This window comes from Haemaphysalis longicornis, unplaced genomic scaffold (assembly GCF_048455015.1).
Source record: "Haemaphysalis longicornis isolate Haplotype H1 unplaced genomic scaffold, Haemaphysalis longicornis Haplotype H1 scaffold_7, whole genome shotgun sequence".
NCBI lineage: Eukaryota > Metazoa > Arthropoda > Arachnida > Ixodida > Ixodidae > Haemaphysalis > Haemaphysalis longicornis.
This window is the reverse complement of record NW_027526422.1, coordinates 166478182-166501999: the sequence shown is the minus strand read 5'-3', so window position 1 is coordinate 166501999 and position 23818 is coordinate 166478182. Positions and strand designations below refer to the sequence as shown.

The window sequence follows — 23818 nt, the reverse complement described above, 5'->3', positions numbered from 1 at the left end:
ACAGGCTCCGGCAATCCAAAATGAGGCTTTATTGCCTGGCAGATACAGTGCATACACCAGACAACACGACTATCGCTCGCGGGGAGACAGTGGCTCCTGTCGCTCGCTCAAGCCGCTGGGCTCAGACCTCGATATCCGTCATCACGGCCGCGGGAGCAGGGGAGGCATCCCGAGGCGACCGATCAGGGCAGAATCTCTCGGCAGAGTCCCCGCGGAACATTCGCGCATCCCGCAGGTCAGCTCGGGGGGGAGAGGAGGTCTCCTCCCGGCTCTCGGGGAGAGGGCGGCGAGGGAGAAGGCGACGACCGGTCCTCCTTCCCACTCGCCCTCGAGCACACGTTCGCGGCAAGCAGGTTCGGCGCGTCGCGCGGTGTCATGAAGAGGACACGACCTACGGGACGCGCCAGCTGCCCAAAATGGCGGCTCCCAGCTCGCGGAAACATGTGCAAGCGAGGCGTAGGGGAACACGGGCCCCCACAAGTGTTGATGTTGCGCTTCATTTGGCATTCATCCTGAAACCAAATCAGCTTAATTCTGTTGGAAAAAAAAATGTCGAAATTTGTTAATCAAGTTTCGAGTTGCAAAAGGTAAAAAGGGATGAGGCTACTGCAGGACTCGACATTCACTTTTAAGCAATTCAGTCTTTGTCTGGTAGCATTCACCGTTCTTTCTTTCTTTCTTTTTGCACGACGAAGTGCAGTGTCTTTTTGTCAGCATTCTGGCCTCGTGAAAATGTTCCAAGCTCCCAGTTTGAGTGATGGCTGCTGGTCTGCATTATCATGTAAGAGAAAAAGAAAGTGTGGTACTGCTGTAAGGAGAGGCGTGCAATTTTTCCGCAAAATTTTTCAGCAAAATTCAATTGGACGAATGCACGAAAATGCAGCCTTTAAAAATTTGGCTGCTCATTTGAATGCACCAGCAGATTTTCTCAAGTACTACCTCAGCACCATCTGTGTAATGGAAGCTTGTGGTATCCACTCAAAAATGCATAATTGGCGAAGTTAACGCATTCGATTCTTATAATAATGTATATGTACATTGTTTGTCAAAAAGAAAAAAAAAGAAACACTAAGAAATGTAAAAGTAAAAATGAACTAGTGAAATGAAAAATACCTTCCTTCAGAAGGTCGGTGAGTGGGACTGGTTAGTAGTGCGTCCTCTTGAATTATGCAGGGTGTTAGAACAACAAATGGACAAGACTCACTCTGTTTACTTGTCTTTTTGTTGTTGTAGCACCTAGTGCAGTTGAAGATCATATCTGGCTTATTGACTGCCCTCACGCAATGAAGGCAAAAATCTAAAAACCAGAAAAAAAACATGCAAAAAAAAAACAAAAAGTATAGACTATGCTGTGCCTTGTATCCGCACCAAGATGCGTAACTCGTGAAGTTTAGACATAATCGTTATAATAGTGTAAATGTAGATCATTTGGTAAGAACACGCAAAAAAACGTAAAAAGTATAGACTATGCTGTGCCTTGTATCCGCACAAAGATGTGCAACTGGTGAAGTTTGGACATAATCGTTATAATAGTGTAAATGTCGATCATTTGGTAAGAAAAACTAGGAAAAATAAAAACCCAAGAAAACGATCAAGTTTCCCAATATATTCTGACGTCAACTAAGAGCGGTGAACAGTAGCTCCGTTCAACTGTTCTGACTAAAAAAAAAAGTCAAAATGAGGAAAAGCGGTGCGGAAATGTTTGCAGTATACATTTTTTTTGCATTTCTGCTTTTTAAATGTATGCCCTCCTAGCTATTAAAGGAGCCATGAAGACAAAATACAAGTTGATTTTATTAGAAAGGCTGCTTAGTCCCGATAACAATGATACCAATATCATCGCAATCTTTGAACAAATAACGGAGATATTAAAGAAAACGTGTGAAGCAGTCGCGACCCCCTAGCCGATTTCCTGCAACTTTTCTATGACGTCACGGAACCTTGTTAGTGCTATTGGCGGCCGCCTAACTGACCTGTCGCGACGACACATGACTGGACGTCTGTAATAGGGCCTCTAGTTCCATTTGGCCGCATCACTTGAATGCTAACGTGCAGTTAGCGCCCTGAAAATTATGTTTTATTGTTGGCCCGTATGACGTCATTCTGGCTCATAACACGTCACTGTGGCGCAAAATTTGAATGCTTTTAAATACTTCTTGCTTTTTTTTCGTTAAAAAAACATCTTCTGGCACTGTAATGGAGCTGAGTGAGATCCTGAATCCTCGTTCTTTCAATTAAACGAAGTTGTATTTTCTCTTCATGGCTCTTTTAACAGAGTGCGCCATATTCACTGCTCAGCATAAGTCTGCCTCCTGGTGATCCAATGTGTGTGATCTTGTTGTTTGCACAATAAATGTAGAAAGTCTGGAAGAAAGTCTCTCCTATCACAAGCCTGTCTACACCTTGTTGTCTGCTTTGCGTGAACCCACTCGGTGCACTCGTCTTTTTCTCGTGGAAAAAAAAAAAGCAGTGTTGAGATAAAAACAAAAGAGTAGACGGCAAGGTTTGGACGAGCTGTGACAGCTGCAGCTGCTCTACATTTACATCTTGCTCAAGCTAAAAACATAAAAACAAACTTTGTGCGGTGTTATCTGATCTTAACTAACAAAGATTACGAAACGTTTGCTGGGGCTCGTGGGAAAGTTCAGGAGATAAGCCGAAAAAAAAAAAAAGTGTGTGAGGACGTGGCAACGGAGCTGCATTGGCTAGTGATGTGATGAAAGGAGAAGCGAAGCGAATGAAAGTGGGAGGTGCAAAAAAAGAAAGGAAAACCAGGCAAAAATTAACAGGATTTGAAGGGTGCGGGGAGCAGCGCAAATGGCATAGATAGGAGAGATCAGTGTACGAAATAGGGAAAGAATTGTTTGGTGGGGCAATGCAGCAGATGCAGCAATGAAGAGGAAAAGTGAGTCACTGCAGAAAGAGAAACAAGAGAAACGTGGAGTAACAGGGTGAGGAAAGCAGGGAGGTAAGTATACCGTAAAATACTGAGCAAGCGCCCTCCCTCGAAGTGCGGATAATTGAGGGAATTTCGGGGTGGGGGCCCGTGTTCAAAACTGCCCCATAATTCAAAATGGCGGCGTGTAAATCTTAACCAACCTAACCCCTTGCCCCCCCCCCCCCCCCCCCCCCCCCCCTTCCCCCCCTTCGAAAAAGAAAAAAATAATGCAGTTCGTTGGAGCGAAACACATTTTTAGTAAAGCAATTTAGCAATTTATACGGTGTTCCCGTCAACTGTGTTGTTGGTCCTGTTAGCCAGAGATGATCCATTGTTGCCATCATCTGGTCCATTTTTGAGACATTGAACAAGGTGTACTCGTGGCGTGTTTGGAGGGCGTTCATGGCGGAGAAAAGGGCTTTGGTGCCTCTCAGAAATCTTCCGGTGTCTTCTGGCTTTCGCTACGCATACAAGTCATGAATCACCGTTGTCACAAAGTCACAAGCACATTCGGCTATGTCAGATGACAGTAAGAAAATGGCGAGCGTGTGTGGAATTAACGGCTACCCTATGTTCTTGGATTGGATTCTGGTTTACACCGGAGCGCAGTCAGATGGGTTCCTGGGTGGTTTCGGCTTCACTGGTTTGGGCCATCAACGGGTGGTTGGGGGAGGGGGGGCGCTTGTTTGGTAGTGCGCAAAAACTCGAAATACTCAGAATACAAAAAGGTGGCGAAGCATTGTAAAAGGCAGGAAAGACACGAGTTTCTGTCTGAATGACCATGGATGTTCCCACTCTTGCATGAGCCATTGTATGAAGTGGATCAACTATTTCAATACCTTGTGGGAAGGGTTTGCCAAGGAGTGGGTCATCTGACAACCAAGCGACGTATAATCAAGGTTTCCCTGTGTTTACCACACCCCTATTTTACAACGTTTTTGTGCAGTCCCTAGAAACTCGTATAGTCGGTATTCTATACTGTAACAGCCTGTCATACGATCAGAGCACAACTATGTTACACATTAAGTGACCTGGAATGTGATTAAGAAATTTTCCTCTACAAAAGCACAGCAAATGCCCCTTGTGTCCTACCAAGCCTCAATTGAACCTTTGCCAATTGTGCTACTGTGCGAAGGCACACATTCGACGCCGAGCTGTGGGTCACCTGATTTTACACCTCACAATTATGGCTACCTTGCCCAGGGCAGTAGGGGGCAATGTGAAGGGGTCTCATCTCCTTTTTTGGCAGGGTATATAGTTGACTGTGTACCACTGCTAATCGCCCTACTCTTACTCCGTAAAGAGCTCTCTCTCTCTCTCTCGCTCCCTTTCCCACTGGGTGTGCAGCTGCGGTGGATGCGTGCCTGTCGCATGGCCTGAAGCGTCGCGCCCTGGGCCTCTTCAAGACCAACTCGACCACGGCGCTGCTGCACAAGATGTCCAAGCACTTTGAGCCTGCAGCGGCCATCGCCCGCGCCGTCTCCCAGCTGGAGGCGGCCGCGGCCGTCGGAACCTCGGACTCGACAACCACGTGAGCGCCCCGAGATTACGTGGCATCGCGGCGACTATCTAGTGTTTTAAAGGGAAGCTTTCAATGCCTCACTGATGGCATTCAATGTCGTGTCGTTATGCACTGCAGGAAAGCCAACGTTACACAGTGGGTTTCACGATGCGATAATGATGACAAGTGAAGGCACGTCAAGCGCCTCAAGGAGGAGGAGTAGCTTTGTCGTCAGAGGGGGCATGAATGCCTTGGCGGGGAAGGAGAGCGACACGGAGGGAGGGAGGGAGGGAGGGAATAATCAAAAAGGTAGCACTGTTCAAGGTTCAATCACTGGAATTGGTGGAGAGCATTTTAAAGTCTGTAATTCCGTGAAGATATAGTTCGTAGATTTCGGGAAGAGATACAGGCTCAAGGACGTTTATGATGGGAGTCGTTCCAGGTTACTACACCAGCTTGTAGAGACCACTGGTTAAGAAAAAAACACCTCCTGAGGGCAGAATTGTACGTGGGTTCCTCGCGCTGTGAAGCCAACGTCTGTCTGATTGCGCCGTTCAGGCACGGTCGAAGCAGCTTTGCCTTTTTAAAAACCATCTTTCTCTCAAGAAAGGGGCCTTGATTTTTTTATCCCTTTAGATGCTGCTTGCCAGTGTTTGGGCTCGTTCAATTTGCACCAGTTTTGTCGTAATTCGTCCCGGAAAAGGAGAAAACAAAAATGTGGAGCTACGTGTCAGAGAGTGTGTATTCAATCAACTCGGAAGCAAGAGGGAAAGCAGAAATCAGTCGCGAGTGTAACCCTGCAAAAGCACGCTGTTCTTGCAAGCACCTAGTTACAGCAAATTGACTCAAACATCGTGAGCATTCTGTCTGCTGGCCAAGCGAGCAAATTCGTGGCACATTTTCAAAGCTTTTCAGTAGCAAGGTGCATTACACTAGTGGGGTTAGGGTCACACATACCAAGTAACAGTTGGCCGGCTGCAACCGTCGGGATGGGGTACCTCATAATCCAGGTGCAGCCACGTCTATCACTCGAAAGTGCTCTCTGTACTCACTGTAAGCTTTTTATTAGTTTAGCAAGAGTGTTGAACAAACACTAGTTGAACGGTTGTTTGAGCGTTGAGCATCTGCCTATTATTTTGTCTATGGTGAGCTCACAACTGCACCTTCCCGAAATATGTTTTGCTGACGCGCTCTTGACATTTTAAGCATTAAATACAAGAGCCTAGGAAGCACTCTCGTCACCAAACATCGCTGACGTTTTATTTTTCTCCTTATTGTTTTATTTTGCGTGGTTTGACTCAATCGTCGGTGTTAACTTTCACAGTGCACATCTGCCGTTTGTGTCAACCAACTTACCCGTCCGCCCTGTCGTTATCAAGAAGCCAGATTCAAAACGGCCACTCGAACACAGTTGGCCTAAACTGGCTGCTTCTTAAAGTCGGCCTTTTTCGGGCGTCGTTATTGTCCTGCCGTCTGCTGCACCCCTGTGACGCTGTCGTGGAGTCCAAGTCGGTTGCGGGTCACAAACGTACGTGTGTGGGTGAAGGTGCGAGGGAAGCGTGCGTGCGTGCGCCCTCTAGTCCAGCCGTGGCCCCCAAGTGATGGTGGCACGGTGGCTGCAGGGAGAGCCGCCTGCGCAGCCAGACGAGCCGGCGGTCGCTGTGGGCGGCCAGTGGGCGCTACCTCTGGATCCGGCTGGCCCTCTTCGAGAAGCAGCTGGCCTGCATCGTCGACCACCTCGTGCACAACTGCAGGTGGGCTCCGTGTTCCGCAGAGGCCTGCCTATGCAGGGGTCTTGGATTGCCTCTCGGAACTATGCTTCACAGTTTGTGCAGGTTATGCAGTCAAAGAAGCTGTCACAGGGATCTCCTCTTATGTGTCAATCTTTTTACCAACTTGGGCACCCATTGTTGTGTCAGGGTTAAGAATGGGGGAACACATGTATGCCTGTTACAAGGACCCTTTATTCCACATCTGCACTGCGCACACACTCTGCCCCGTGCTTCCCACTGTCTGCTGCCACCTGCCTCTGTGCAACCCTTGCTCCATCTCTCGGTGTTCCATAGCACTGTGTCACTGCTGTCAGTACCCCCTCAGTGCTCTTGGGCCCACACCGATTAACTGCCATCATTGAAAGCAAAAAAAGTGCTAAAAGCTTAATACATATGCATTCTTGTGGCGCACTGCTTCAGCTTGCTACTGTTTGCGTTCTCGTGGTGGTTTATTTAGGAGGTAATGTTTAACAAGGTTGCAAGGGAGTTTGGAACTGCTTCCTGACATATTTAATGGTCTATTTAATGCATATTTATGTGATTTATTTATTGACATATGTAATGCGCTCGTCCTGTCTCTTCTTTTCCCTGTCCCATCCACATGCGCAGTTTTACGTATAAGTTGCGGACTGCCCATGAACTGCTTAGAACTGTTCGAGGCAGCACATTAAAAGAGGTCATAAGAAACACATGTGAAGCAGATGTTGGACAGGGGAGAAGTCGTACTGCAGTGTTAGAGAACCAGGGACTGAGCTACCTGCTGAGGCCTGTAGTAAGTAAATGGCGTGACAGTAGACTAGAGTTGGTAGAAGTAAATAGTAGGGGTGTGCGAATATCAATTTTTTAATTTCGAAGCGAATTCGAATAATAAAAACAAAGTTCGAATCGAATCGAATATTTTTCGAATACGAATACTTATTGTTTTTTGTAAAATTAAAGTTTTCACCATCTAGAGACACAAAAACTGCAACTTTATTTCACAACAAATCATACAAAGTAAATTTAGAAATTACACAATACCATTGCACTCAACAGGTTAAGGTCTGCACTCACTTAAATGTTAACATGGAGAAAGGTTAACTGCTCGACATGTTCGGGGAGCAGTGACAACCTCCTGCTCGTCACGACTCCACCAGATACCGAAAGCAGCCGCTCACTTGAGACACTAGTGGCTGGCATGCCCGAGCCCGTGCACATTGCCGCGCACTGATACAGTAAAATCTCGATGATACTAATCTTGCGGGACCGCGAAAAATATTCGTATCATCCGAAATTCGTATGAACCAACACAGACCAAAAAATTGAGGGCTGAAAAAAGTTTTCGTTTATTTCTTCTCTTACTTTCGCGTGAAGAAATTCGGGATTTTTTCTGCTTTTTTAACCCCCATGTCGCAAAGCAGTTCTTTCTGGAGCACGTAAAGCTTCGCGCTCGTCTCCTCACTCGCTGTGCCCAAGCTCGCTACACGCCGCAACAGTCAAGCGTGAACCGCATGCATGGTGCGTTTTTGCATGCGATTCGCTCGCCTCGGCTCTGCGAGCGCTGTAGTTTCACGCCCGCATCGACGATTTCGCGCCCGCGGCAGCGCCTACCTCGGTCAGAAAATGACGCACGACGCGCGCGGCAGAATGGAGGAGCCTGACTACTTGCGATGAGATCGAGACAGCCGGCTTGGCTCCGCCCCGTGGCTCCGCCGGAGACGGTTAGGCTTAGCACCCCGGCAAATATTTTACGGGCGCTTTCTAGCGGCGCGGATGATGTTTTATAGTACCGTTTTCGCATGCATTATCAGCTCCTTTACCGCACAAGCAACTTCGTGTCTCCCTTGAGCCGCATTTTAAAGAGCGGTTAGAAACGGTCGCTCGAGCACCCGCGCCACTTCGCGGCTGGAGCCGACGCCATGTTGACGCCGCCGGCCGCGCCGCGCGCAGCGTGGGGGTGGTTTCCCGGCGGTGTCAGCGCGCGTTGGGCGTGCGCAGAGCGTTTTCGCGAGCAGACCGATACAGTCTGCGAAAGCACGTACCGTTCGCCGTGTATATGCTTCGCGACTTTGCTGCTGAGACACGCTCTGAATTTATTTATTTTTTTTTAAGTTTGGGGTGGTTCGAATATTTCGAACCTAAAAGTGTCGTTCGAATCGAATCGAATACCAAAAAATTCGAATCGAATATTCGAAGTTTCGAATATTCGCACACCCCTAGTAAATAGCTCTTGTGTTGTCTATTCTTTCAAACACACTCTCCTTGGTTAGGGGACACTTTCCCCTCCCAAGAAATTTTTGGTTGGAGAAAGTTTTCCAGCTACATTTCGAGACCATATGTTTACAGTTTGTTAGTTTGTCCTTCACCGCTTCATTCCAACCACGAGAAAGAAATCGGCTGTAGAGTCAGCATGGGCTGGGAGAGAGATGCCGCCTAGAAAGAATGACGTCTGTCTGTCAAATGTGCCAGAAATATCTGAGGAGGTTCTTGCGCCCTGACAGCAGGTTAAGAACAACAAAAAATTGACAGAGCAAACAGGACAACAGCGCAAGAAGAATGAAAAACGAAGCAGCAGTTTTCTGCAAAGGTCACAAACATGCAAGGTGCTTTTTTTTTTTTTTTCCTGTGTCCTGTTTTTTTTTTTTTTTTCCTGCCTTTTCCTGGGTTGATTCTTCTGTTATGTTTACGAAACACCTATGCACTAATGGCTCGATGCTGTAGATCTTTCAGAAGGTAGGATATGAGGCAGAGGTTGCGTGTGATCCGCACACCAAAAGGGCCTATAGTGGCCATATTTGACATTTCCTTGCATGTCACCCTATTGTTTTAGTCTGTGGGCCGGCAAGATGGTGAATACATCACGTTTCACAGGTTGTTTGCTCCTGTTGTGAGATAGATTATGTTGCGCTGTGTTGGCATTTTTGTACGTACTCGTTCACTGTGGTGCGCAGGTTACTTGTTTCCAAGAGCGCAGACATAGGGGGGGAATGGAGTAGTACCTCAGAAAAGATAATAGGAACTTTGATACGTGAAAAAATTTATGTGCCCCATTGTCACGCTTTTACCAGTTTGTTTTGTTCCTGATGGTTGTGTGCTTGTTCCTGTAATGCAATATGGAAAACTGTGGAAGCTATTTCATTTGTTCCATAAAGTTCGATTTGCCCACCATGGCTGCAGAAAAGGAAGCCCAAGGGGCGAGTGTACGCTTAAGTGTATATTGGACGTTGAGTGGAATATGCACTTACAGTGATGTGTCAATTAACTAAATTTTTCTCACGTGAAACTGTATGTTTCTGGCGAAAAAATGCCCTTCCAAATGGCTAGCAGAGGGACTAAAATACATATACAGCAGCTAGTCAGTTTGGAAGCCACGGACATTGAAGATTGCACAGTTTCCACTCCTGACTTGCTAAATAATTATGTCATGCAGCTGACCGTGCACCTTCAACTGCACTCTCAGGCTGGGAAGTGCACTTGCAGCCTATCCCCACTAGCGCCACCTTACCCTTCTCTGCGTGCATTGTAATTTATCATTGGTGGTGATGCATGCATATTTTTAATAGCTCTGCAAGGAACATCTTGATTTTTTTTGCAGTTTTCACTACACATAAAAAAAATTGTTTCCACTGGGTTGGCAGCTTGTAGTGCAGTAGCAATGTAGAAATGTTTGGGCAATGCTCATTCTTGCTCTTGCTAGGCACAGTTGGAGTGCAGTGACATCGATTGTTCTTGCCCGTGATGAATCAAACGTGCTGCCTGTGTGTGTTGCCTGCAGCAAGTACTACGAGAAGGATGCCCTGGTGGCCGATCCAGTGTCCGGACAAATCCTGGCATCGCTGCTTGGTGAGTTGCTGCTCGAGTTGCACCGGCTGCCGTATGCAGTTGTAATCAAGGATGTACTATTATGAGCAATATGAAAGGGAACACAGGAATGCGTGGCAATTAGCCTCGAAACAGACGCGGAGTGATACGTGGATGACGCTGTGAAAACCAAAGGGTGAAAGGAGGGCGCTCTTCCACTAACTGTTGGCACTCCCACCGCGCTGGCATTTCTACAAAGCAGCAGCCTGCGCCATTTCGCCGATAATATGGCATCGTCGGACAGCCGATAAGACGCATGGCGGGAATGGGGACAGTTGTTAGGACAGCGACCCCCTTTCCACTTTGTTTCCAACGGCGGCCGCTGCGTATCACTCATAGCTGGGTCTGAGGGTGTTTTCTGCGCATTCCTGTGTTCCCTTTCATATTGCTCATAATTGTACACACCTGGATACAGTGTGTATGCCAGGTGTGTACCTTAAGTACACATCTGAATATCGCTTGGGGAAAGCTAGGTTTTTTTTTTTTTTTTCAAATTCAGAGGAAATTTGCCTCCATTGTTAGAGCCTATAAGGGAAAAAAAGATAATTTACAAGCTCAGTTACAAGATGTTGGTCTGCCGTAAGCAAAATATTGCAATGGCGGTTTGCCAGCCTATTGAATTTCACATACGTACATGCAGCGAATATATTTGCCATGCACGCATAATTTTTGTTTTTTCCCAGAATTTTTGTTTCCCACACATAATTTTTGTTTCCGAAATGTTTTCGCCATGCACACATGATTTTTGTTTCCCAGAATTTTTGTTTCCCAAATGCATGCGTGTATATTGAATACTGACAGCACTGCAGGTGCAAGTGAAGCCTCTAAAGGTTGTTCTCTGATACACATATGACACGCCTAGTGCAAGAAGTTGTTACGTACATGTCTGTAAAGTATTCCACTTTTCCCCTCCTCTATGCAACACCAGGTCTTGTCAGCCCAATGTCCAATGGGAATGAAATAAGGGGGGAAAAAAAGGTGAACTCCTCATTTTGTGCCAACCAGGCGTCCCATTTCACACTTACGAGTGCCTTGTAAACATACACTTGTAAACATGCACCACCGTTGTCCGTTAGTGGAGACGGGCTTTCCCGCAGTGCACCAGTGACTTGCGGTTCAGTGGCACGAGGAAGGAGTTTTTGGGGAATGCCTTTTCTGCTTGGCACTCCACCGACCCCGCCCTGCGCCCTTCTCTTTTCACATCCTGATAATGAGGTCACCCTCAAGCTGCCTTAGTCAAGATAAGAAGACCCAGCTGTGTACTGACATAGTCCTCACTTTTCTTGTCAAATGATGTGCAAAGTTTATCTTTTTTCAACAGCGAAGCTCTTGTTGCTGGCCGTGATGTGTATGGCTTCATCTTCACAGCAAAAAATAATGGGACAAAGGGGAGGAGCACACTGGACAGGCGCTGAACCAAAACTAAATTTTTTTATTGAAGAGACACAAGTATGAAGCCATCGAAGGTATAAAACAATGTCGATATATAAAACTCGCTTCTTTGCATGACGCATGAACCTACTAATAGCAACTGCGCAGGAACACGTTCTCATGCACCGCCCTCATCAAGATGTGAAGATGAATCTGTACCAACTAGTCCGGTTTTCTACGCTGCGATGTCTATGGCGTCATCAAGAAACCGTAGGTCATAGTTACTCCCGCCGTTTACTACACTTGTTAGCACGCGGCTTAGGAGGAGCGTCCGGCTTCATCCAGGCTTTTGCGTGGCGCTTGCAAAAAAATGCCAAGAAAACAGTTCACGTGCGTCCGCGCCTCAAGGGGGAAGCACAAGACAGCTCACACTACTGACGCCCAGTTCACAAAGCCGATTGCCGCTGGTTCTAGGTCGTGCTGGTGCCTTCCGCTTTGGGTGAAAGGTGAAAGCCTGCGGACAAAACGATCTGGGCCCGACAGTCTTGCATGAGGAAGACGACGATATCGATGGACATGACGATGACTAATACCAGCACTGAGAAAAGCGACGACAGAACACGCAAATAAACAAGTTCAAACTTGTAGGGGTGCATGGTGGTGTGTCCTTGAGTGCTTACATAGAAAGAAATCCCCCAGCTTCGCTACAGTTCAAGCCTTGCGCGACTTAGTGCAAGCTTCGCCAATTTTTTTTTTGTCTGCAATGTTCCTTTTTTTCGTGTTCCCGTACTGAGTCTGCCGCTGCCACGGCGTGGGCTCACTCGCCCTTTTGTTGCTGCAGTGGGTCCATGTGCCCTGGACTACTCCAAGATGAAGACGCAGGACCACTTCTGGACGGACCCCCCTGCTGACGAGTTGGTGCAGCGCCACCGCCTGTCCAGTGGGCTACCCACCGCTGGCAGTGCGGGGGGCTCGTCCTCCACGGCCACCCCGCCGCCCACGCGACGGCTCGGCCTCCAGGTACCACTGACCGCGTATGATGGAAGAAAATGTACCCTTAATATCGCGAGTCATCTCACGGCCTCTTTAGGAAATTTTCATTGTGCTAAAAGCACTGCATCATTGCTTCATTTTCAAAAATTGCGATTATGTGAAAACTAAGGATGGGCGAATATAGATTTTGAGGTTCGAAGCGAATTCGAAGCGAATAGTGATTTGGTCGAATAATTTCGAATCGAATAGTTCGAATAGTACACATTGCAAATCACAAAGAAAAATGAGCAACTTGTGACCTGACTAATGTACACAATTTTTTCTAATAATTAGAACTCACGTAGGCACAGCATTGTGTAAAACTATTACCAGTTGAACATTTATTGCAAAATCTTACACACAGCTTTCCTTTGCTGTATTCACAAGTTTTCATGAAGAAATGCCTGTTGCGCCACATGCTCTAGGTGCAGCAGTTTCCGCCGGCTGCTCATTCACAAGTTTAAGCACCACCTAGAAACTCGCAGAGTTAAGCGCCGCCTAGAAGCTCCGCTAAAAAAAGAAGTATTGTAGCCACTAGTATCCTCGGCCGTAGCCAAGCAAAGCGCGGGTCTATTCGATTCAGCCTGCATCTCTTGAACCAGTTTACAGCGATGCAAAGTGGGTTCCGCCATCGGCGGAACCAGCCCTGCACTTTTTTCGTCTGCTTCTGCACCTCCTCGGCAGGAAGTGCAGGCGAAGCCATGAACCCGTCGGCACCACCCGTCGGCACCACCGGTGAATCGAACGGCGCGGTTCAGGTGCCGCGAGCTGCACCACTGAAACGAACGGCGAAGTGCCGCACCGCCTGAACTGGTTCACGTGGTGCAGGTGAAACGAATAGACCCCGCAAGTGGCTGGCCGCCATTTTGAATAGGCTCGCTTAGTGCGGCGTACTGCCGCACTGAGCGCGCCTATTCAAAATGGCGGCATGCCTATTCAAAATGGCGGCCTGTACAAGTCTGCTGGCTTGGTGCCGCTATGTTCAGAGCGGTGTCGTTTCAGTGCCGCCTTTTTTTTTTAACCTAAAGTGTGCTGGCGGCCGAAGGCTTCGTCGAACCTCTAGGCAAGGCAGCAACTCGGCAGTGCCGGCACTGATAACAGAAATGTCCGCGTTAGTGGCTCTTGAGCCAAGCCTGGGGTTACTCTCGGAAAGCTTGACCGAAAGGCTTGGCTTTTAGCTGCCTATTCGGGAGCATCGAATAATTCGAAAATATCGAATACCTGCATTCGGATCGAAGCGAATAACGAATAGAGAGCTATTCGATCGAATATTCGACAATACCGAATATTCGCCCATCCCTAGTGAAAACCTTTGAGTCATTTCCTCTTCTTTAAAATTATTCTTAACTGAAAACCACTGACTTATGTGAAAACCATTTATGTGAAAGGCCCACATTTTCAAAATTTTGATTACGTTCAAACCACCAAGTCATTGACCCTTCCCCTCCCTCCCCCTTTAGAAAATTTTAATCATGCAAGTGTACTGAGTCATTGTCTTCCACCCCCTCCCTTTAAGAATTTTGATTGTCAAAATAACTGAGTCAACTCCAACCCCTGGAAAATGCGCCTCGAAATTTACCCCTCTCCCTAAACCCCCCCCCCCCCCAGAATGTTGCGACTACAAAACAAATTTAATTTTAAAATTTCCGAGTGTTGGTTGACGTTTTTTTCTTTTATTGTGTTTTCATGCTGTGTTTGCAGTTAGGCACAGGCTGATTGCTGTCATGCCTTCAAATTTTGCTCCATTATGGCGCTTAATCTGCACCACGCAGGCGGTGAATATTGTGGACAGCAAAGTATCGTTTTATAAATCATGCGAGCAAGATAACATCCTGGGAAAAAAGTTGAGTGTATCTTTTGTCAAGCCGTAGTAGACACAACAAAAAATGTTCATATTCTTAACATTTCCCCCTTTTTTTTTTGTTTGGCCCCCGAGACATGGTTCGCACCACATTTTCTCTGAATTTCAGGTGGCAGGGGGAGGGGGAAGGGATGATGACTCAGGGTCGGGGGTTTGCAGACACTCAAGTATTCGAATACGAGTCAAACAGTACCTCTGCGAATAGTTCGATTTGCGGATTGAATATCCACTATTTGATTTTTCGGAAAGTCGAGTAGTTGGTAGTAGTGCTCGAGTAGTAGAGTAGATTGGAAAATCGAGTAGCAGGAAGTCAGTGCAGAAGCAGAGCTAACGTGCTACTTCTGCACCATGTGCTAATTTTCCGTCCATTTGGCAAGCTTCGTGCAAATCGCGCTTTCGACGAACGCGCCTTGTAGAGGCCGTAAATTTCACCTCTCAGCACAAAGTAATTTGAAATCGCATCAGGGAGCCCACCATCACTCACCATCGACCATGCCACTGACCATGCCGCCGGCTCTGGCCGCTATTTTGAATTCGGTGACCGGATGTTTACGTGTTAGGCTTAGTACTTCCGGCAAAGTAATCGTGCCAACTTTGCCTCCACTTTTTGAATTTGTGACAGCTCTTCCGTTAAGGTAAAAACAAAAGGGGTTCTGGCTTTTTTGCATGCAGACGGTGTATGCTATTGCATGTTTTTTTTGTTTACATTCTAGACCACAGAGTAAAAATTGGCATGATAGCTTTACTGCCTTTACTACCCGACTGTTGAACCAGCGAGCAGTCAGTGCAAGCCATATCTCTCCATCGCTTATCTCTGACATTCACCATGGGCTTCTTTCTGAAGGAGTGTCTCCTTGTGTTCCCCAATCGTGGTACCATAGCAAGCCGCCCTTGCATGGTGTAGCGCTGGCTCGATCGTCTACGGCAATGTGAGCCTTTCTTCCACAATGTTTTGTTCACGCTCGCCATGTGGTTCTGAAAAAGTGCCTCGTCATGGTCCATGACTGTGGTTCTGCCGTGTTTCTGCGTCATATTGTTGGTGTTCGCCAAGTGCTCGCTTTGGAGTTATGAGGTGCTATCTGGTTGTCGCCCACGATTGCAGTACAGCAACTCTAGGGCAAGTCATTCTTGATTGTGTGTCACGCTCGATCGCCTCATCGTTGTTCGGTAACTGGACTGCTGCAAATGATATTTGAGAAGTGTGTTCTTCAGGACGTAAAACAAAACATCAAGACTCCTGAACATGTGAAGCAGCTTCATTTTTTTTGCACAAAAACCTGTCGAAAATAAAGGCTGTAAAAAAAAAAAAATTGATATTCGATATTCGACTCAATATTTGGCTTTTTTTAATTTGATTCAATATTCCATTCAAAAGGCACTACGTATTTGGTATTCACAGACCCCTACTCGGGATATTACGGTACTTTAGAGGGGAAAAAAAAAGTTTAAAGAAGGGCTGATGACACGCCCTCATTTGTGTAATTTATCAGCAAACCTGGTAATGTGATCCTGTGGAGCAGCATTTACCGTCTTTCTCGGCTTGTTGAGATGTACGATTACTATCTCAGACTGGCCTCAATATGTTGGTGGGGAATGGGATGACTTTCAGAGCTCCTTGTTTTTTATGTGTTTGTAATAAATGTGAAAGATTCTAGTTGAGGTACCGCTCACAACCTCGCTGAAAGACAACGAATATCTCCTGGTATGACCTTCTATAAACCGCACGAAAGCGTTGTATGACCGGTGTGTCGTGTGATCGGAGTACGGTAAATTCCGCCCCAGTAAACGATCTCGTGCAACAGGTGGGCTACGAACTTATCTAAATTACTACCGTATTTACTCGCGTTATCCTCGCACTCGCGTAATCCTCGCACCCCTAATGTGAGCCACCAAAACTTGAATTTTTTGGTTCCTCGCATAATCCTCGCACCCCCAATTTTCAACGGCGAAAGTTGCCTTCTCGCGAAACCTGCATGGTGCACGCGCTCTCCAACACGCGCCCTCCCCCGCCGCCTCTCCGTTCGGCAGAGAGCGCTGTGCATCCAAGGCCATCCAGGCGCCCTAACAACCTGCATGGCTACTCCCTAACAGGCACCCAACACGCTACTCACACTGTCCTTGAGCCGGTTTCGCGCGCATGTTTCGCGTGCGCGCAACTAGACGGTGTTCGCGCAGCCCGCTGTCGTGTCGTCGTGTCGCCGTCGTGTCGCCGTCGTGGTCCCGCCGTTGAGCGGCAGCAGTCAGTGAGTCACTCGCGTCAGTGGTGGATAGCTCGCTGCCGTTTTGAGAACTTTTTGATCTAATTGTTTTGTGCTTGGTGCCGCTTTGCCATGGGGAGGAATGCCAGCTACACTGCCGCTTTCAAATTGAAAGCGATCGAACACGGCAACCGTGCCGCAGGCAGGCACTTCCACGTCACCGACTTCAACGTGCGTTACTGGAGTAGGGCACGCACATACGACGACGAGATAGGGCGCGCGCCAGAAAGCAAAGGCGGCAATTTCATGATCGCTGATCGACGGGAGACTGTTTACGTTGTAAATAATAAAATAAAAAGAAATAGCTGCTGTTGGCAACACTGAGCTTACCTATACAAAAACGACCGCTACATTTAGCGGGATTGGCATAAGGCAAATTGGCAACACTGTGCACCGGATTTTTTTCCCCCGCATAATTCTCGCACCCCTAACTTTGCATTGACTTTTCCGAAAAAAAAGTGCGAGGATTATGCAAGTAAATACGGTATATTTAGCACTTTCTCACATTATTTGCGAATCCCTAACTGATATCCCAAGTTTGTAAAACAAAAAATTAGCAGTGGCTTACCTCGGCTATGCCAGGATATACGTAGCGTGCGCTAAGGTTCAGCTGGTTATTCTTAGGTTACCTGGTTGTCTAGGATTAGCTGATTATCATGCTTACTAAAACGATTTCCAATCCAGTCCAGTCCAGTCCAGTCGCTGCTCCTCGCGCATGCATAGCACCGCTCTCCAGGAGCCACGCGAAACGGCTATCAAGCGGCTCCAGTGCAGTGACAGACTTGGCTACTGCGCAACGGAGCCGACAGCTGGGCACGCGCCGGCGCCAGTGCGTCTGCCGCGGCTATGACGTCACTCCTCTGGAATGCGCAGAGGGGCAAATGTGGAGACCCAATTCTCTACACACATGTACTACAATTGGATTAGATTTCCAATACAATTCAATCCAAGCCAATCCAATTCCAAGCCAATCCAATCCAATCCAAATATAATCCAATCTCATGCTCTTCGTGCTTGCCATGGAGGAAAGAAAAGTTTAGGAGGGAGCGTCACGTGACAATCGTGAAGCCTAGTCATAAAAAATAAAAAGGAAAGACTGATGGGAGGTGTTCTATTCACGTGACAGGCAAGCGGTAGTTCTTTGCGCCTCATGTGGCCCTTCGCCGACGCTGCGTGCGTGCGTGTCTATCCGTTTGGTTGCCGGGCCGTCCGCGTATTCGAGTTTCGGCGACGAGTCGTTGCGCGCAGCTCTGCCTGCAACCCGAAACGCGCAGCGGCCTGATCGTGCGGGCAAAGTGGTCGGACGGGAGAGGCAGAAAACATCTTTGTTTAGTGAGCTTTCGGACCCGTCGAAGTTCACGCCGCAGACGGAGAGTTGTGTGCCGCCGCCGCGTGCAGAAGTAGAAATGATCTTTTCAACTTTGCCGCTCTCAAAAGATCAACCATTTCAACCGTTTCTTTAACCATTTATTGGCAAGGCGCAGCAGTCCACAATTCAGCAAGGTCCCTCCCAGGCGTAATCTAGCATTCGTTTTTTTTTTTTTTTTTTTCATATACGTATCGCACCGATCGAGCGGTCCTCAGCGGACAAACAGCCGGAGTACTGCTTGCGACGCGAGGTGGTCACACCCAACATAAGGGTTCTGAACCCTTTGTTTTCCAGTGCACTGAAATAGATAAAAACGTACCATCACGCCGGAGCACCGAAAAGGCGAACGTATGCAAAAGCGCGCGCGAAACCAAAGCTATAGTCTCACCACCTCCCCGCCAACACGACACTCGTTACGCGCGATAACTCAGCAGAATTCCAAACGCAATCGTCACAGCACACCTGGCAAACACCGCGCAGCTGTAGGCCGCTCCATGCTTGTGAATGTTTACGGCGGCGCGTTCGAGCGATCCAACGTCAGAAGTGAAATTCGGCTTGCAGCTCGTGAGGGTGCTTCGTAAGAATGCGATCGAAGTCTCGCCTTGCTTTGAACAGCGACAGCGGCAGTACTTCCACGATACGAAGCTTGGAGCGCAACGCTGGCGAACAATCTTGTACGGCGCCTTCGGCGACGGCGCTCGCCTCCATCTCCACCGGCAGCCAGCCGGAGCCACTAAATGCTACCGCGGGCCTGAGAGTGGTGCTTTTTCCATAATGCATTGCGCGGGAGGAGCCCGAGGAGAGGAGAATGCGGCGTCAGAGGAGGTTGGCTTGCCAAAGCTGTGCCGCCTGACGTCATGCTCCCTCCTAACATTTTCTTCCTCCATGGTGCTTGCCCAGTACGGCCCTTCACGGCACACGCGAAACTGCTCGACCTCGGCCAGTGTAGCTTACGCTACAAAACGCCTATTTCGTGCCCCCCCCCCCCCCCCCCCTTTCCCGCTGCGTCTGTGCTTGCCCACCAGCCCTGCGCCTCAAACGCGCAAGATAACCTGGGAATTGGCCGACGCGGCCGAGCAATATGAGAGGGGAAAAAGTGAGTGTGGCCAAAGCCGCAGGCAAGGGATAGGGGGAAGGGCAAGGGGACAAGGGAAGCGGAGTTTGGTCATATGTTTTCATGTTTGTCGGCTCAATAGGAACATCAAATTGCGGTCTGCCGGCTACCTGGGCTTTGACTTCTTGCGGTTGGAGCATAGGTGCTGTGCTGCCGCATGGGGCCACTGGCCCCAGCACCCGCCAGCACCCACGCGCTCGAGTCTGTTAAGCAAGTGGTCACGCCTGCCACGGACTGTTTTTCTTTGTACATCAAGCAGCGCCATACAGGTGTTGAGAAACAAAGGTCAGGATGAAGTGGTGTAAAAGGTGGGAAAAACACCGGCGTATCACCGCCAGGGTCAGTCGTATGAAACGGATCACTTACGGCCGAGCGTTGTATCATCGAGTTTTTTAATGCATTCTTTCTATGGGGAGTTTGCGAGGACCGCGGTGATTCGTTGTGAGAAGCAGGTTGTTGTAAAAACGGGGGACATAACATTGGGGTTCCACTGTTATAGCATTACCCTTTTGACATTTTTAATCCTGAGCGAGCCACACCTCATTACCAGTGCTGCAGACAGCTCCCAGCTAAAAGGAGTTTTGCAGTAAACAATGTTCCCAGGTCACACTAACACTGTTGTTTTCTCCTGTGAGGTTGGTGAAGTGATGTTTTGACACCACCACGCCTGCACAGCTCACTGCGATTGTTGTGTTTTTTTTTTGTCTTGGTAAGCGGATGCCTCTTACATTTTGTTAGTTTTAATTAGAAAGGGGACACTTCTTTTTTTGTGAAAATCTGGGCAGGTAGAAATCTCTTTGTTGTCACAGGTACCCTTTGGGGAAAGTCTGTATGTTACCAAATTTTCAGGGGCATTTTCCTCCACCGGAAAAATGGGCGCCGCAGCAGAGATCAAACGTGTTTTTGGGCACAAAGCCTTAGCCATTGAGCCACCGTGGGGAATATTACTAAACGTCGATTTGTGGGTTTTAGGGTGCAGGACGCACTCGCATCTCTTTCTCTTCTTCTTTTCTCCCTTTTTTTTTTTTTTTTGATGCAGTGTCGCCGCGACCTGCGGGGCACCTCTGGCGGCAGCTCCTCTGAGGAAGGCGGGGGCAGCGGCAGCGTTGTGGGCGGCCGCGTGCCGACGGGCGGGGGCTGCGACCGCCTGGCCCGCGACTACGTGGAGTCGCTGCACCAGAACGCGCGCTCGACGCTGCTGTACGGCAAGAACAACGTGCGGGTGCAGCCGCGGTGCCACGCGGGGGAGCCCCTGCCCGGCTACCTGTCTCTGCACCAGCAGGGGGGCTCCCAGCTGGTGCTCAAGTGGACCCCCAACCAGCTCATGAACGGCACCGCCTCGGGGGACAGCTCTTCGGGGGACTCCATCGGCAGCAGCCAGGACAAGAGGTCCGGCCGCACTCACTTGCAACTGCACTCGGCCTCTGTACCATACCCTCGTTCACCCACTCAAACCCCAATCCTCCACTTTCAACCCGCTAAACAAAATTTTCTCCTCCACTCAACCCTCACTCACCCACTCAACCCTGTTCTTACGCTTTCATCGACTCATCATCATCATCACCACCACCAGCCTGTCTACGCCCACTGCAGGGCAAAGGCCTCTCCTACAAATCTCCAATTATCCCGGTCCTACAAATCTCCAATTATCCCGATCAATTTATTCTCGCAAACTTCCCGATCTCACCTGCCCATCTAACTTTCTGCCGCCCCCTGCCATGCTTGCCTTCTCTAGGGATCCACTCTGTTACCCTTAATGACCAATGGCTGGTTATCTGGCCTTCGCATTACATGTCGTTCCCACATCCATTTCTTCTTCTTAATCTCTACTAATATGTCCTTAACACGTGTTTGTTCCCTGACCCACTCGGCTCTCTTCTTGTCCCTTAATGTTACACCCATCGACTCAACCCCTGCTGACTCAACCCCTGCTTACCCGCTCAACCTTTGTATGCCACTTAACCGCCTATCACCCTTATATATCTTCACTCAATCAACCTTTGTTCCCCCCACACAATTCCTTTCTCCCACACACCTGCATTCATTGCACCTCCACTTCCAATTTACCCACGTAATCCATTCACCACTGTACTACAGTAAGACCTTGTTACAAAAGACACCATTACGAGAAACACTTGGCTGTAAGAGGCATTTGAAGACAGTTTTAGTTAGTTTTCCTATGTCCGCCATGTTAGCAACATTGCCTACAAGAGACCTTGGTTACTAGAGACATGTTTCCTGGGTCTTCATGGGAACAGGTTAAGCACCAGGCACAGCTGGAGGAAGGAGAACAGACAGGAAAGGGGCACTTAACCTGTTCCCACAATCAAGTACCAACTAGCTCGCATCGACACATTAATTCAGTTCCTGGGTCTCCTGAGTGTCTCTTGTAACGAGTTTTTGCTGTAGAATCACACGACAGGAGTGTATTGTCAGCTACTTTGAACGTTAAGAATTTGGATTTGTCTTCAATTGGGGCATAGCCTCGCCATTATCCTTCACCAGGCATCAGCGGCCTATTTGTGTTCACTGTAGGCTGAAAACCGTTCCCAAAGGTTTCCAGCTGATTTGGTTCTGTTTCGTTCAGATCTTCTGTTTCGCCTTAATTTTTTTTTATTTTCATGCCCCTTTGGAGTTTTCTTTTCTTGCCCTGTTTCTTAACAGCTATTTTTCTACTCAGTATATCAATCAGTGTTGGCACAAATCAGTGGGGGGATTGGGACTCGCAGTTGATAGCTTAAAGGAGCCATGAAGACAAAACACAAGTTTGTGTTATTCGAAAGATTTCGTGTTTTATAGTGCCCCCAGCGCTTGTCCGAATGCAAACAATGCTTTATTCACTTAGAAATTAATTATTTTAAGTTAAAATTTCGATTTTCCCGCTAAATTGTGGGTTTTCGTGGTCTGCAATGGCATCGCAGGGCCTTGTTTACCGTTAGTGAATCTAGATGGCGCCACCACACCATGGCAAACCGTTTTCTGCCTTTGGTTTGTTTGTGAACGTATTAGTACCTGGCTTGGTTTGTTCATGGAGACAATCGTTTCGTGAAACATGGTGCTCACTCGACAAATACGGTCACGTAAGATATCGTTGTTTGCGTCAATCGGCCAGTGTCGTCTGAAACAACCCAAAAGCCCGGCAGTCCTGTGCAGCTAAACCAAGCATAGTGCGCGCAGCACCAACAGCAGCACCGCCATCGGTACTTCTATGTTTACGTGTGCTTTCGTAACTGCCACTGTTTGTCCACCACTCTTACTGACATAAAAAGAATGTGCCCTAAATTTAAGCGCAAATAGCTCGTTCGGCAAGCTTTATAAGCTCTGCCTAATTTGCGTTTGCTTTTGCCACCCTCCGCCAATCGCAGAGCTGGCTGGGTATGACATCATAGGTTCTGTTGCGGGAAATGAGCTAGTGGGTCGCATGGCCATTCCCTTTTTTCCTAATTATCTAGCTTATTTGAGTGACGTTTAGTTAAAAGTGGTGTCAGTATGATTCTAATGAGGCAATCTTTGGAATGAACCAAACTTGTGTTTTCATCTTCATGGCTCCTTTAAGCATAAAGCGTGGGTACAGGGGCATGTGATTTGAAACATTAGTGGATTTGTTTATTTTCAATTGGTAATACCTGCTGCATATGCTCTATCCTAAGTCGATGCCTTTTTTTTTAACAAAACACGCTACAAAAGTCTTCGGTCACCTTAGATTCAAGGATTTATATCAAAGCGCATTTCAAAGTGCGCTGAGTACTCATCCAAACCCGAGAAGTGGCGTGCAGGTGGTGCCTTCTAAAGGCTGCACTAAAAGACAGTTTCATAAATGCCAGTATCTGCGGAATAGGCAACCAAAGTGCTAGTGACAGGCGGCCATTTTGATCATATTCGCTCAGTGTGCTTTCCTGGCCTGGCAACACAAGAAGTTCGCCTGCTTTGTGTGATTATGCTGCCGTGAGGTCAGTATAGTGCCGCCTTTAAACGAAAAGCTGTGCTGGCAGCAGAGGATGTATTGAACTGCTGCCAGGCAATCTGGCAACACGACATTGATGAAAGAAATGTCTGCATTGCAGGAGGTCTCGAGAGACGCCTAGAATGACATCCCGAAAGCTTGACCACAGAATTGTTCAAAAAGCGCAGCAATGCAAATGCACTTGACAGCGCCGAATATTGCCCACACTCTCTGGGGATGACAGCCGCAAAGATAGTGCTAGCAATGAAGCCAGAGACTGCGACGACATTGAGTGAATCCCAGTAGATTTGTGGCTATTAATACTGTGTTAGTCTTGCGGCTGGTGCCACCCATACTTATTTCCCCGACTTACATTTTTCACTTCCCGGCTTACCAAATTTTAACGGGTTGGCTTACAATCAGAGCCGGTTTAGATTAAAGTACCGCTCAATACGGTACTCTGTCACCAGTCCAAGCTTGGCTGTTCTGCATATACAGTCTATGCCCGTTGCAACAGCCCATCCTTAGTCTGAAAAAAACGGCCACTGTATCCGAAGTACGCAGTACCTCAGCGGGGAAGGGGGACTTATATGAGCGTAAAGTGTGAATTTTGACCGGTGTTACATATGAATGCAACAGACAATTTGTTCTTTCTACATGCCTGCAGCATCCCTACACTGTGTGTTCGCTCAGGGAAAAAAAAAAATCGCCTAACACTGTTATCGAAGCTTATCACTGGGACTTGGAAAAGGCCTAGCACATGCGGTCGAGTGCGTAGAGAGGCACCCTAAGCTGAGCAAAGAAAGCAAGAAAGCAGCA

General features: G+C 48.0%; 1 protein-coding gene across 1 annotated transcript in view; it reads left to right on the top strand.

Annotated features, from left to right (window-relative positions):
* The window catches only part of LOC144147196 (small G protein signaling modulator 2-like), a 96414-nt gene that overhangs the window by 19921 nt on the left and 52675 nt on the right, over window positions 1–23818 (top strand). Inside the window, exons 3-7 of the mRNA XM_077679266.1 lie at window positions 4286–4469; window positions 6062–6193; window positions 9966–10033; window positions 12264–12442; window positions 20096–20445. Of these exons, the coding sequence (XP_077535392.1) occupies window positions 4286–4469; window positions 6062–6193; window positions 9966–10033; window positions 12264–12442; window positions 20096–20445 (913 nt within the window). The remainder of the gene's footprint in view (window positions 1–4285; window positions 4470–6061; window positions 6194–9965; window positions 10034–12263; window positions 12443–20095; window positions 20446–23818) is intronic.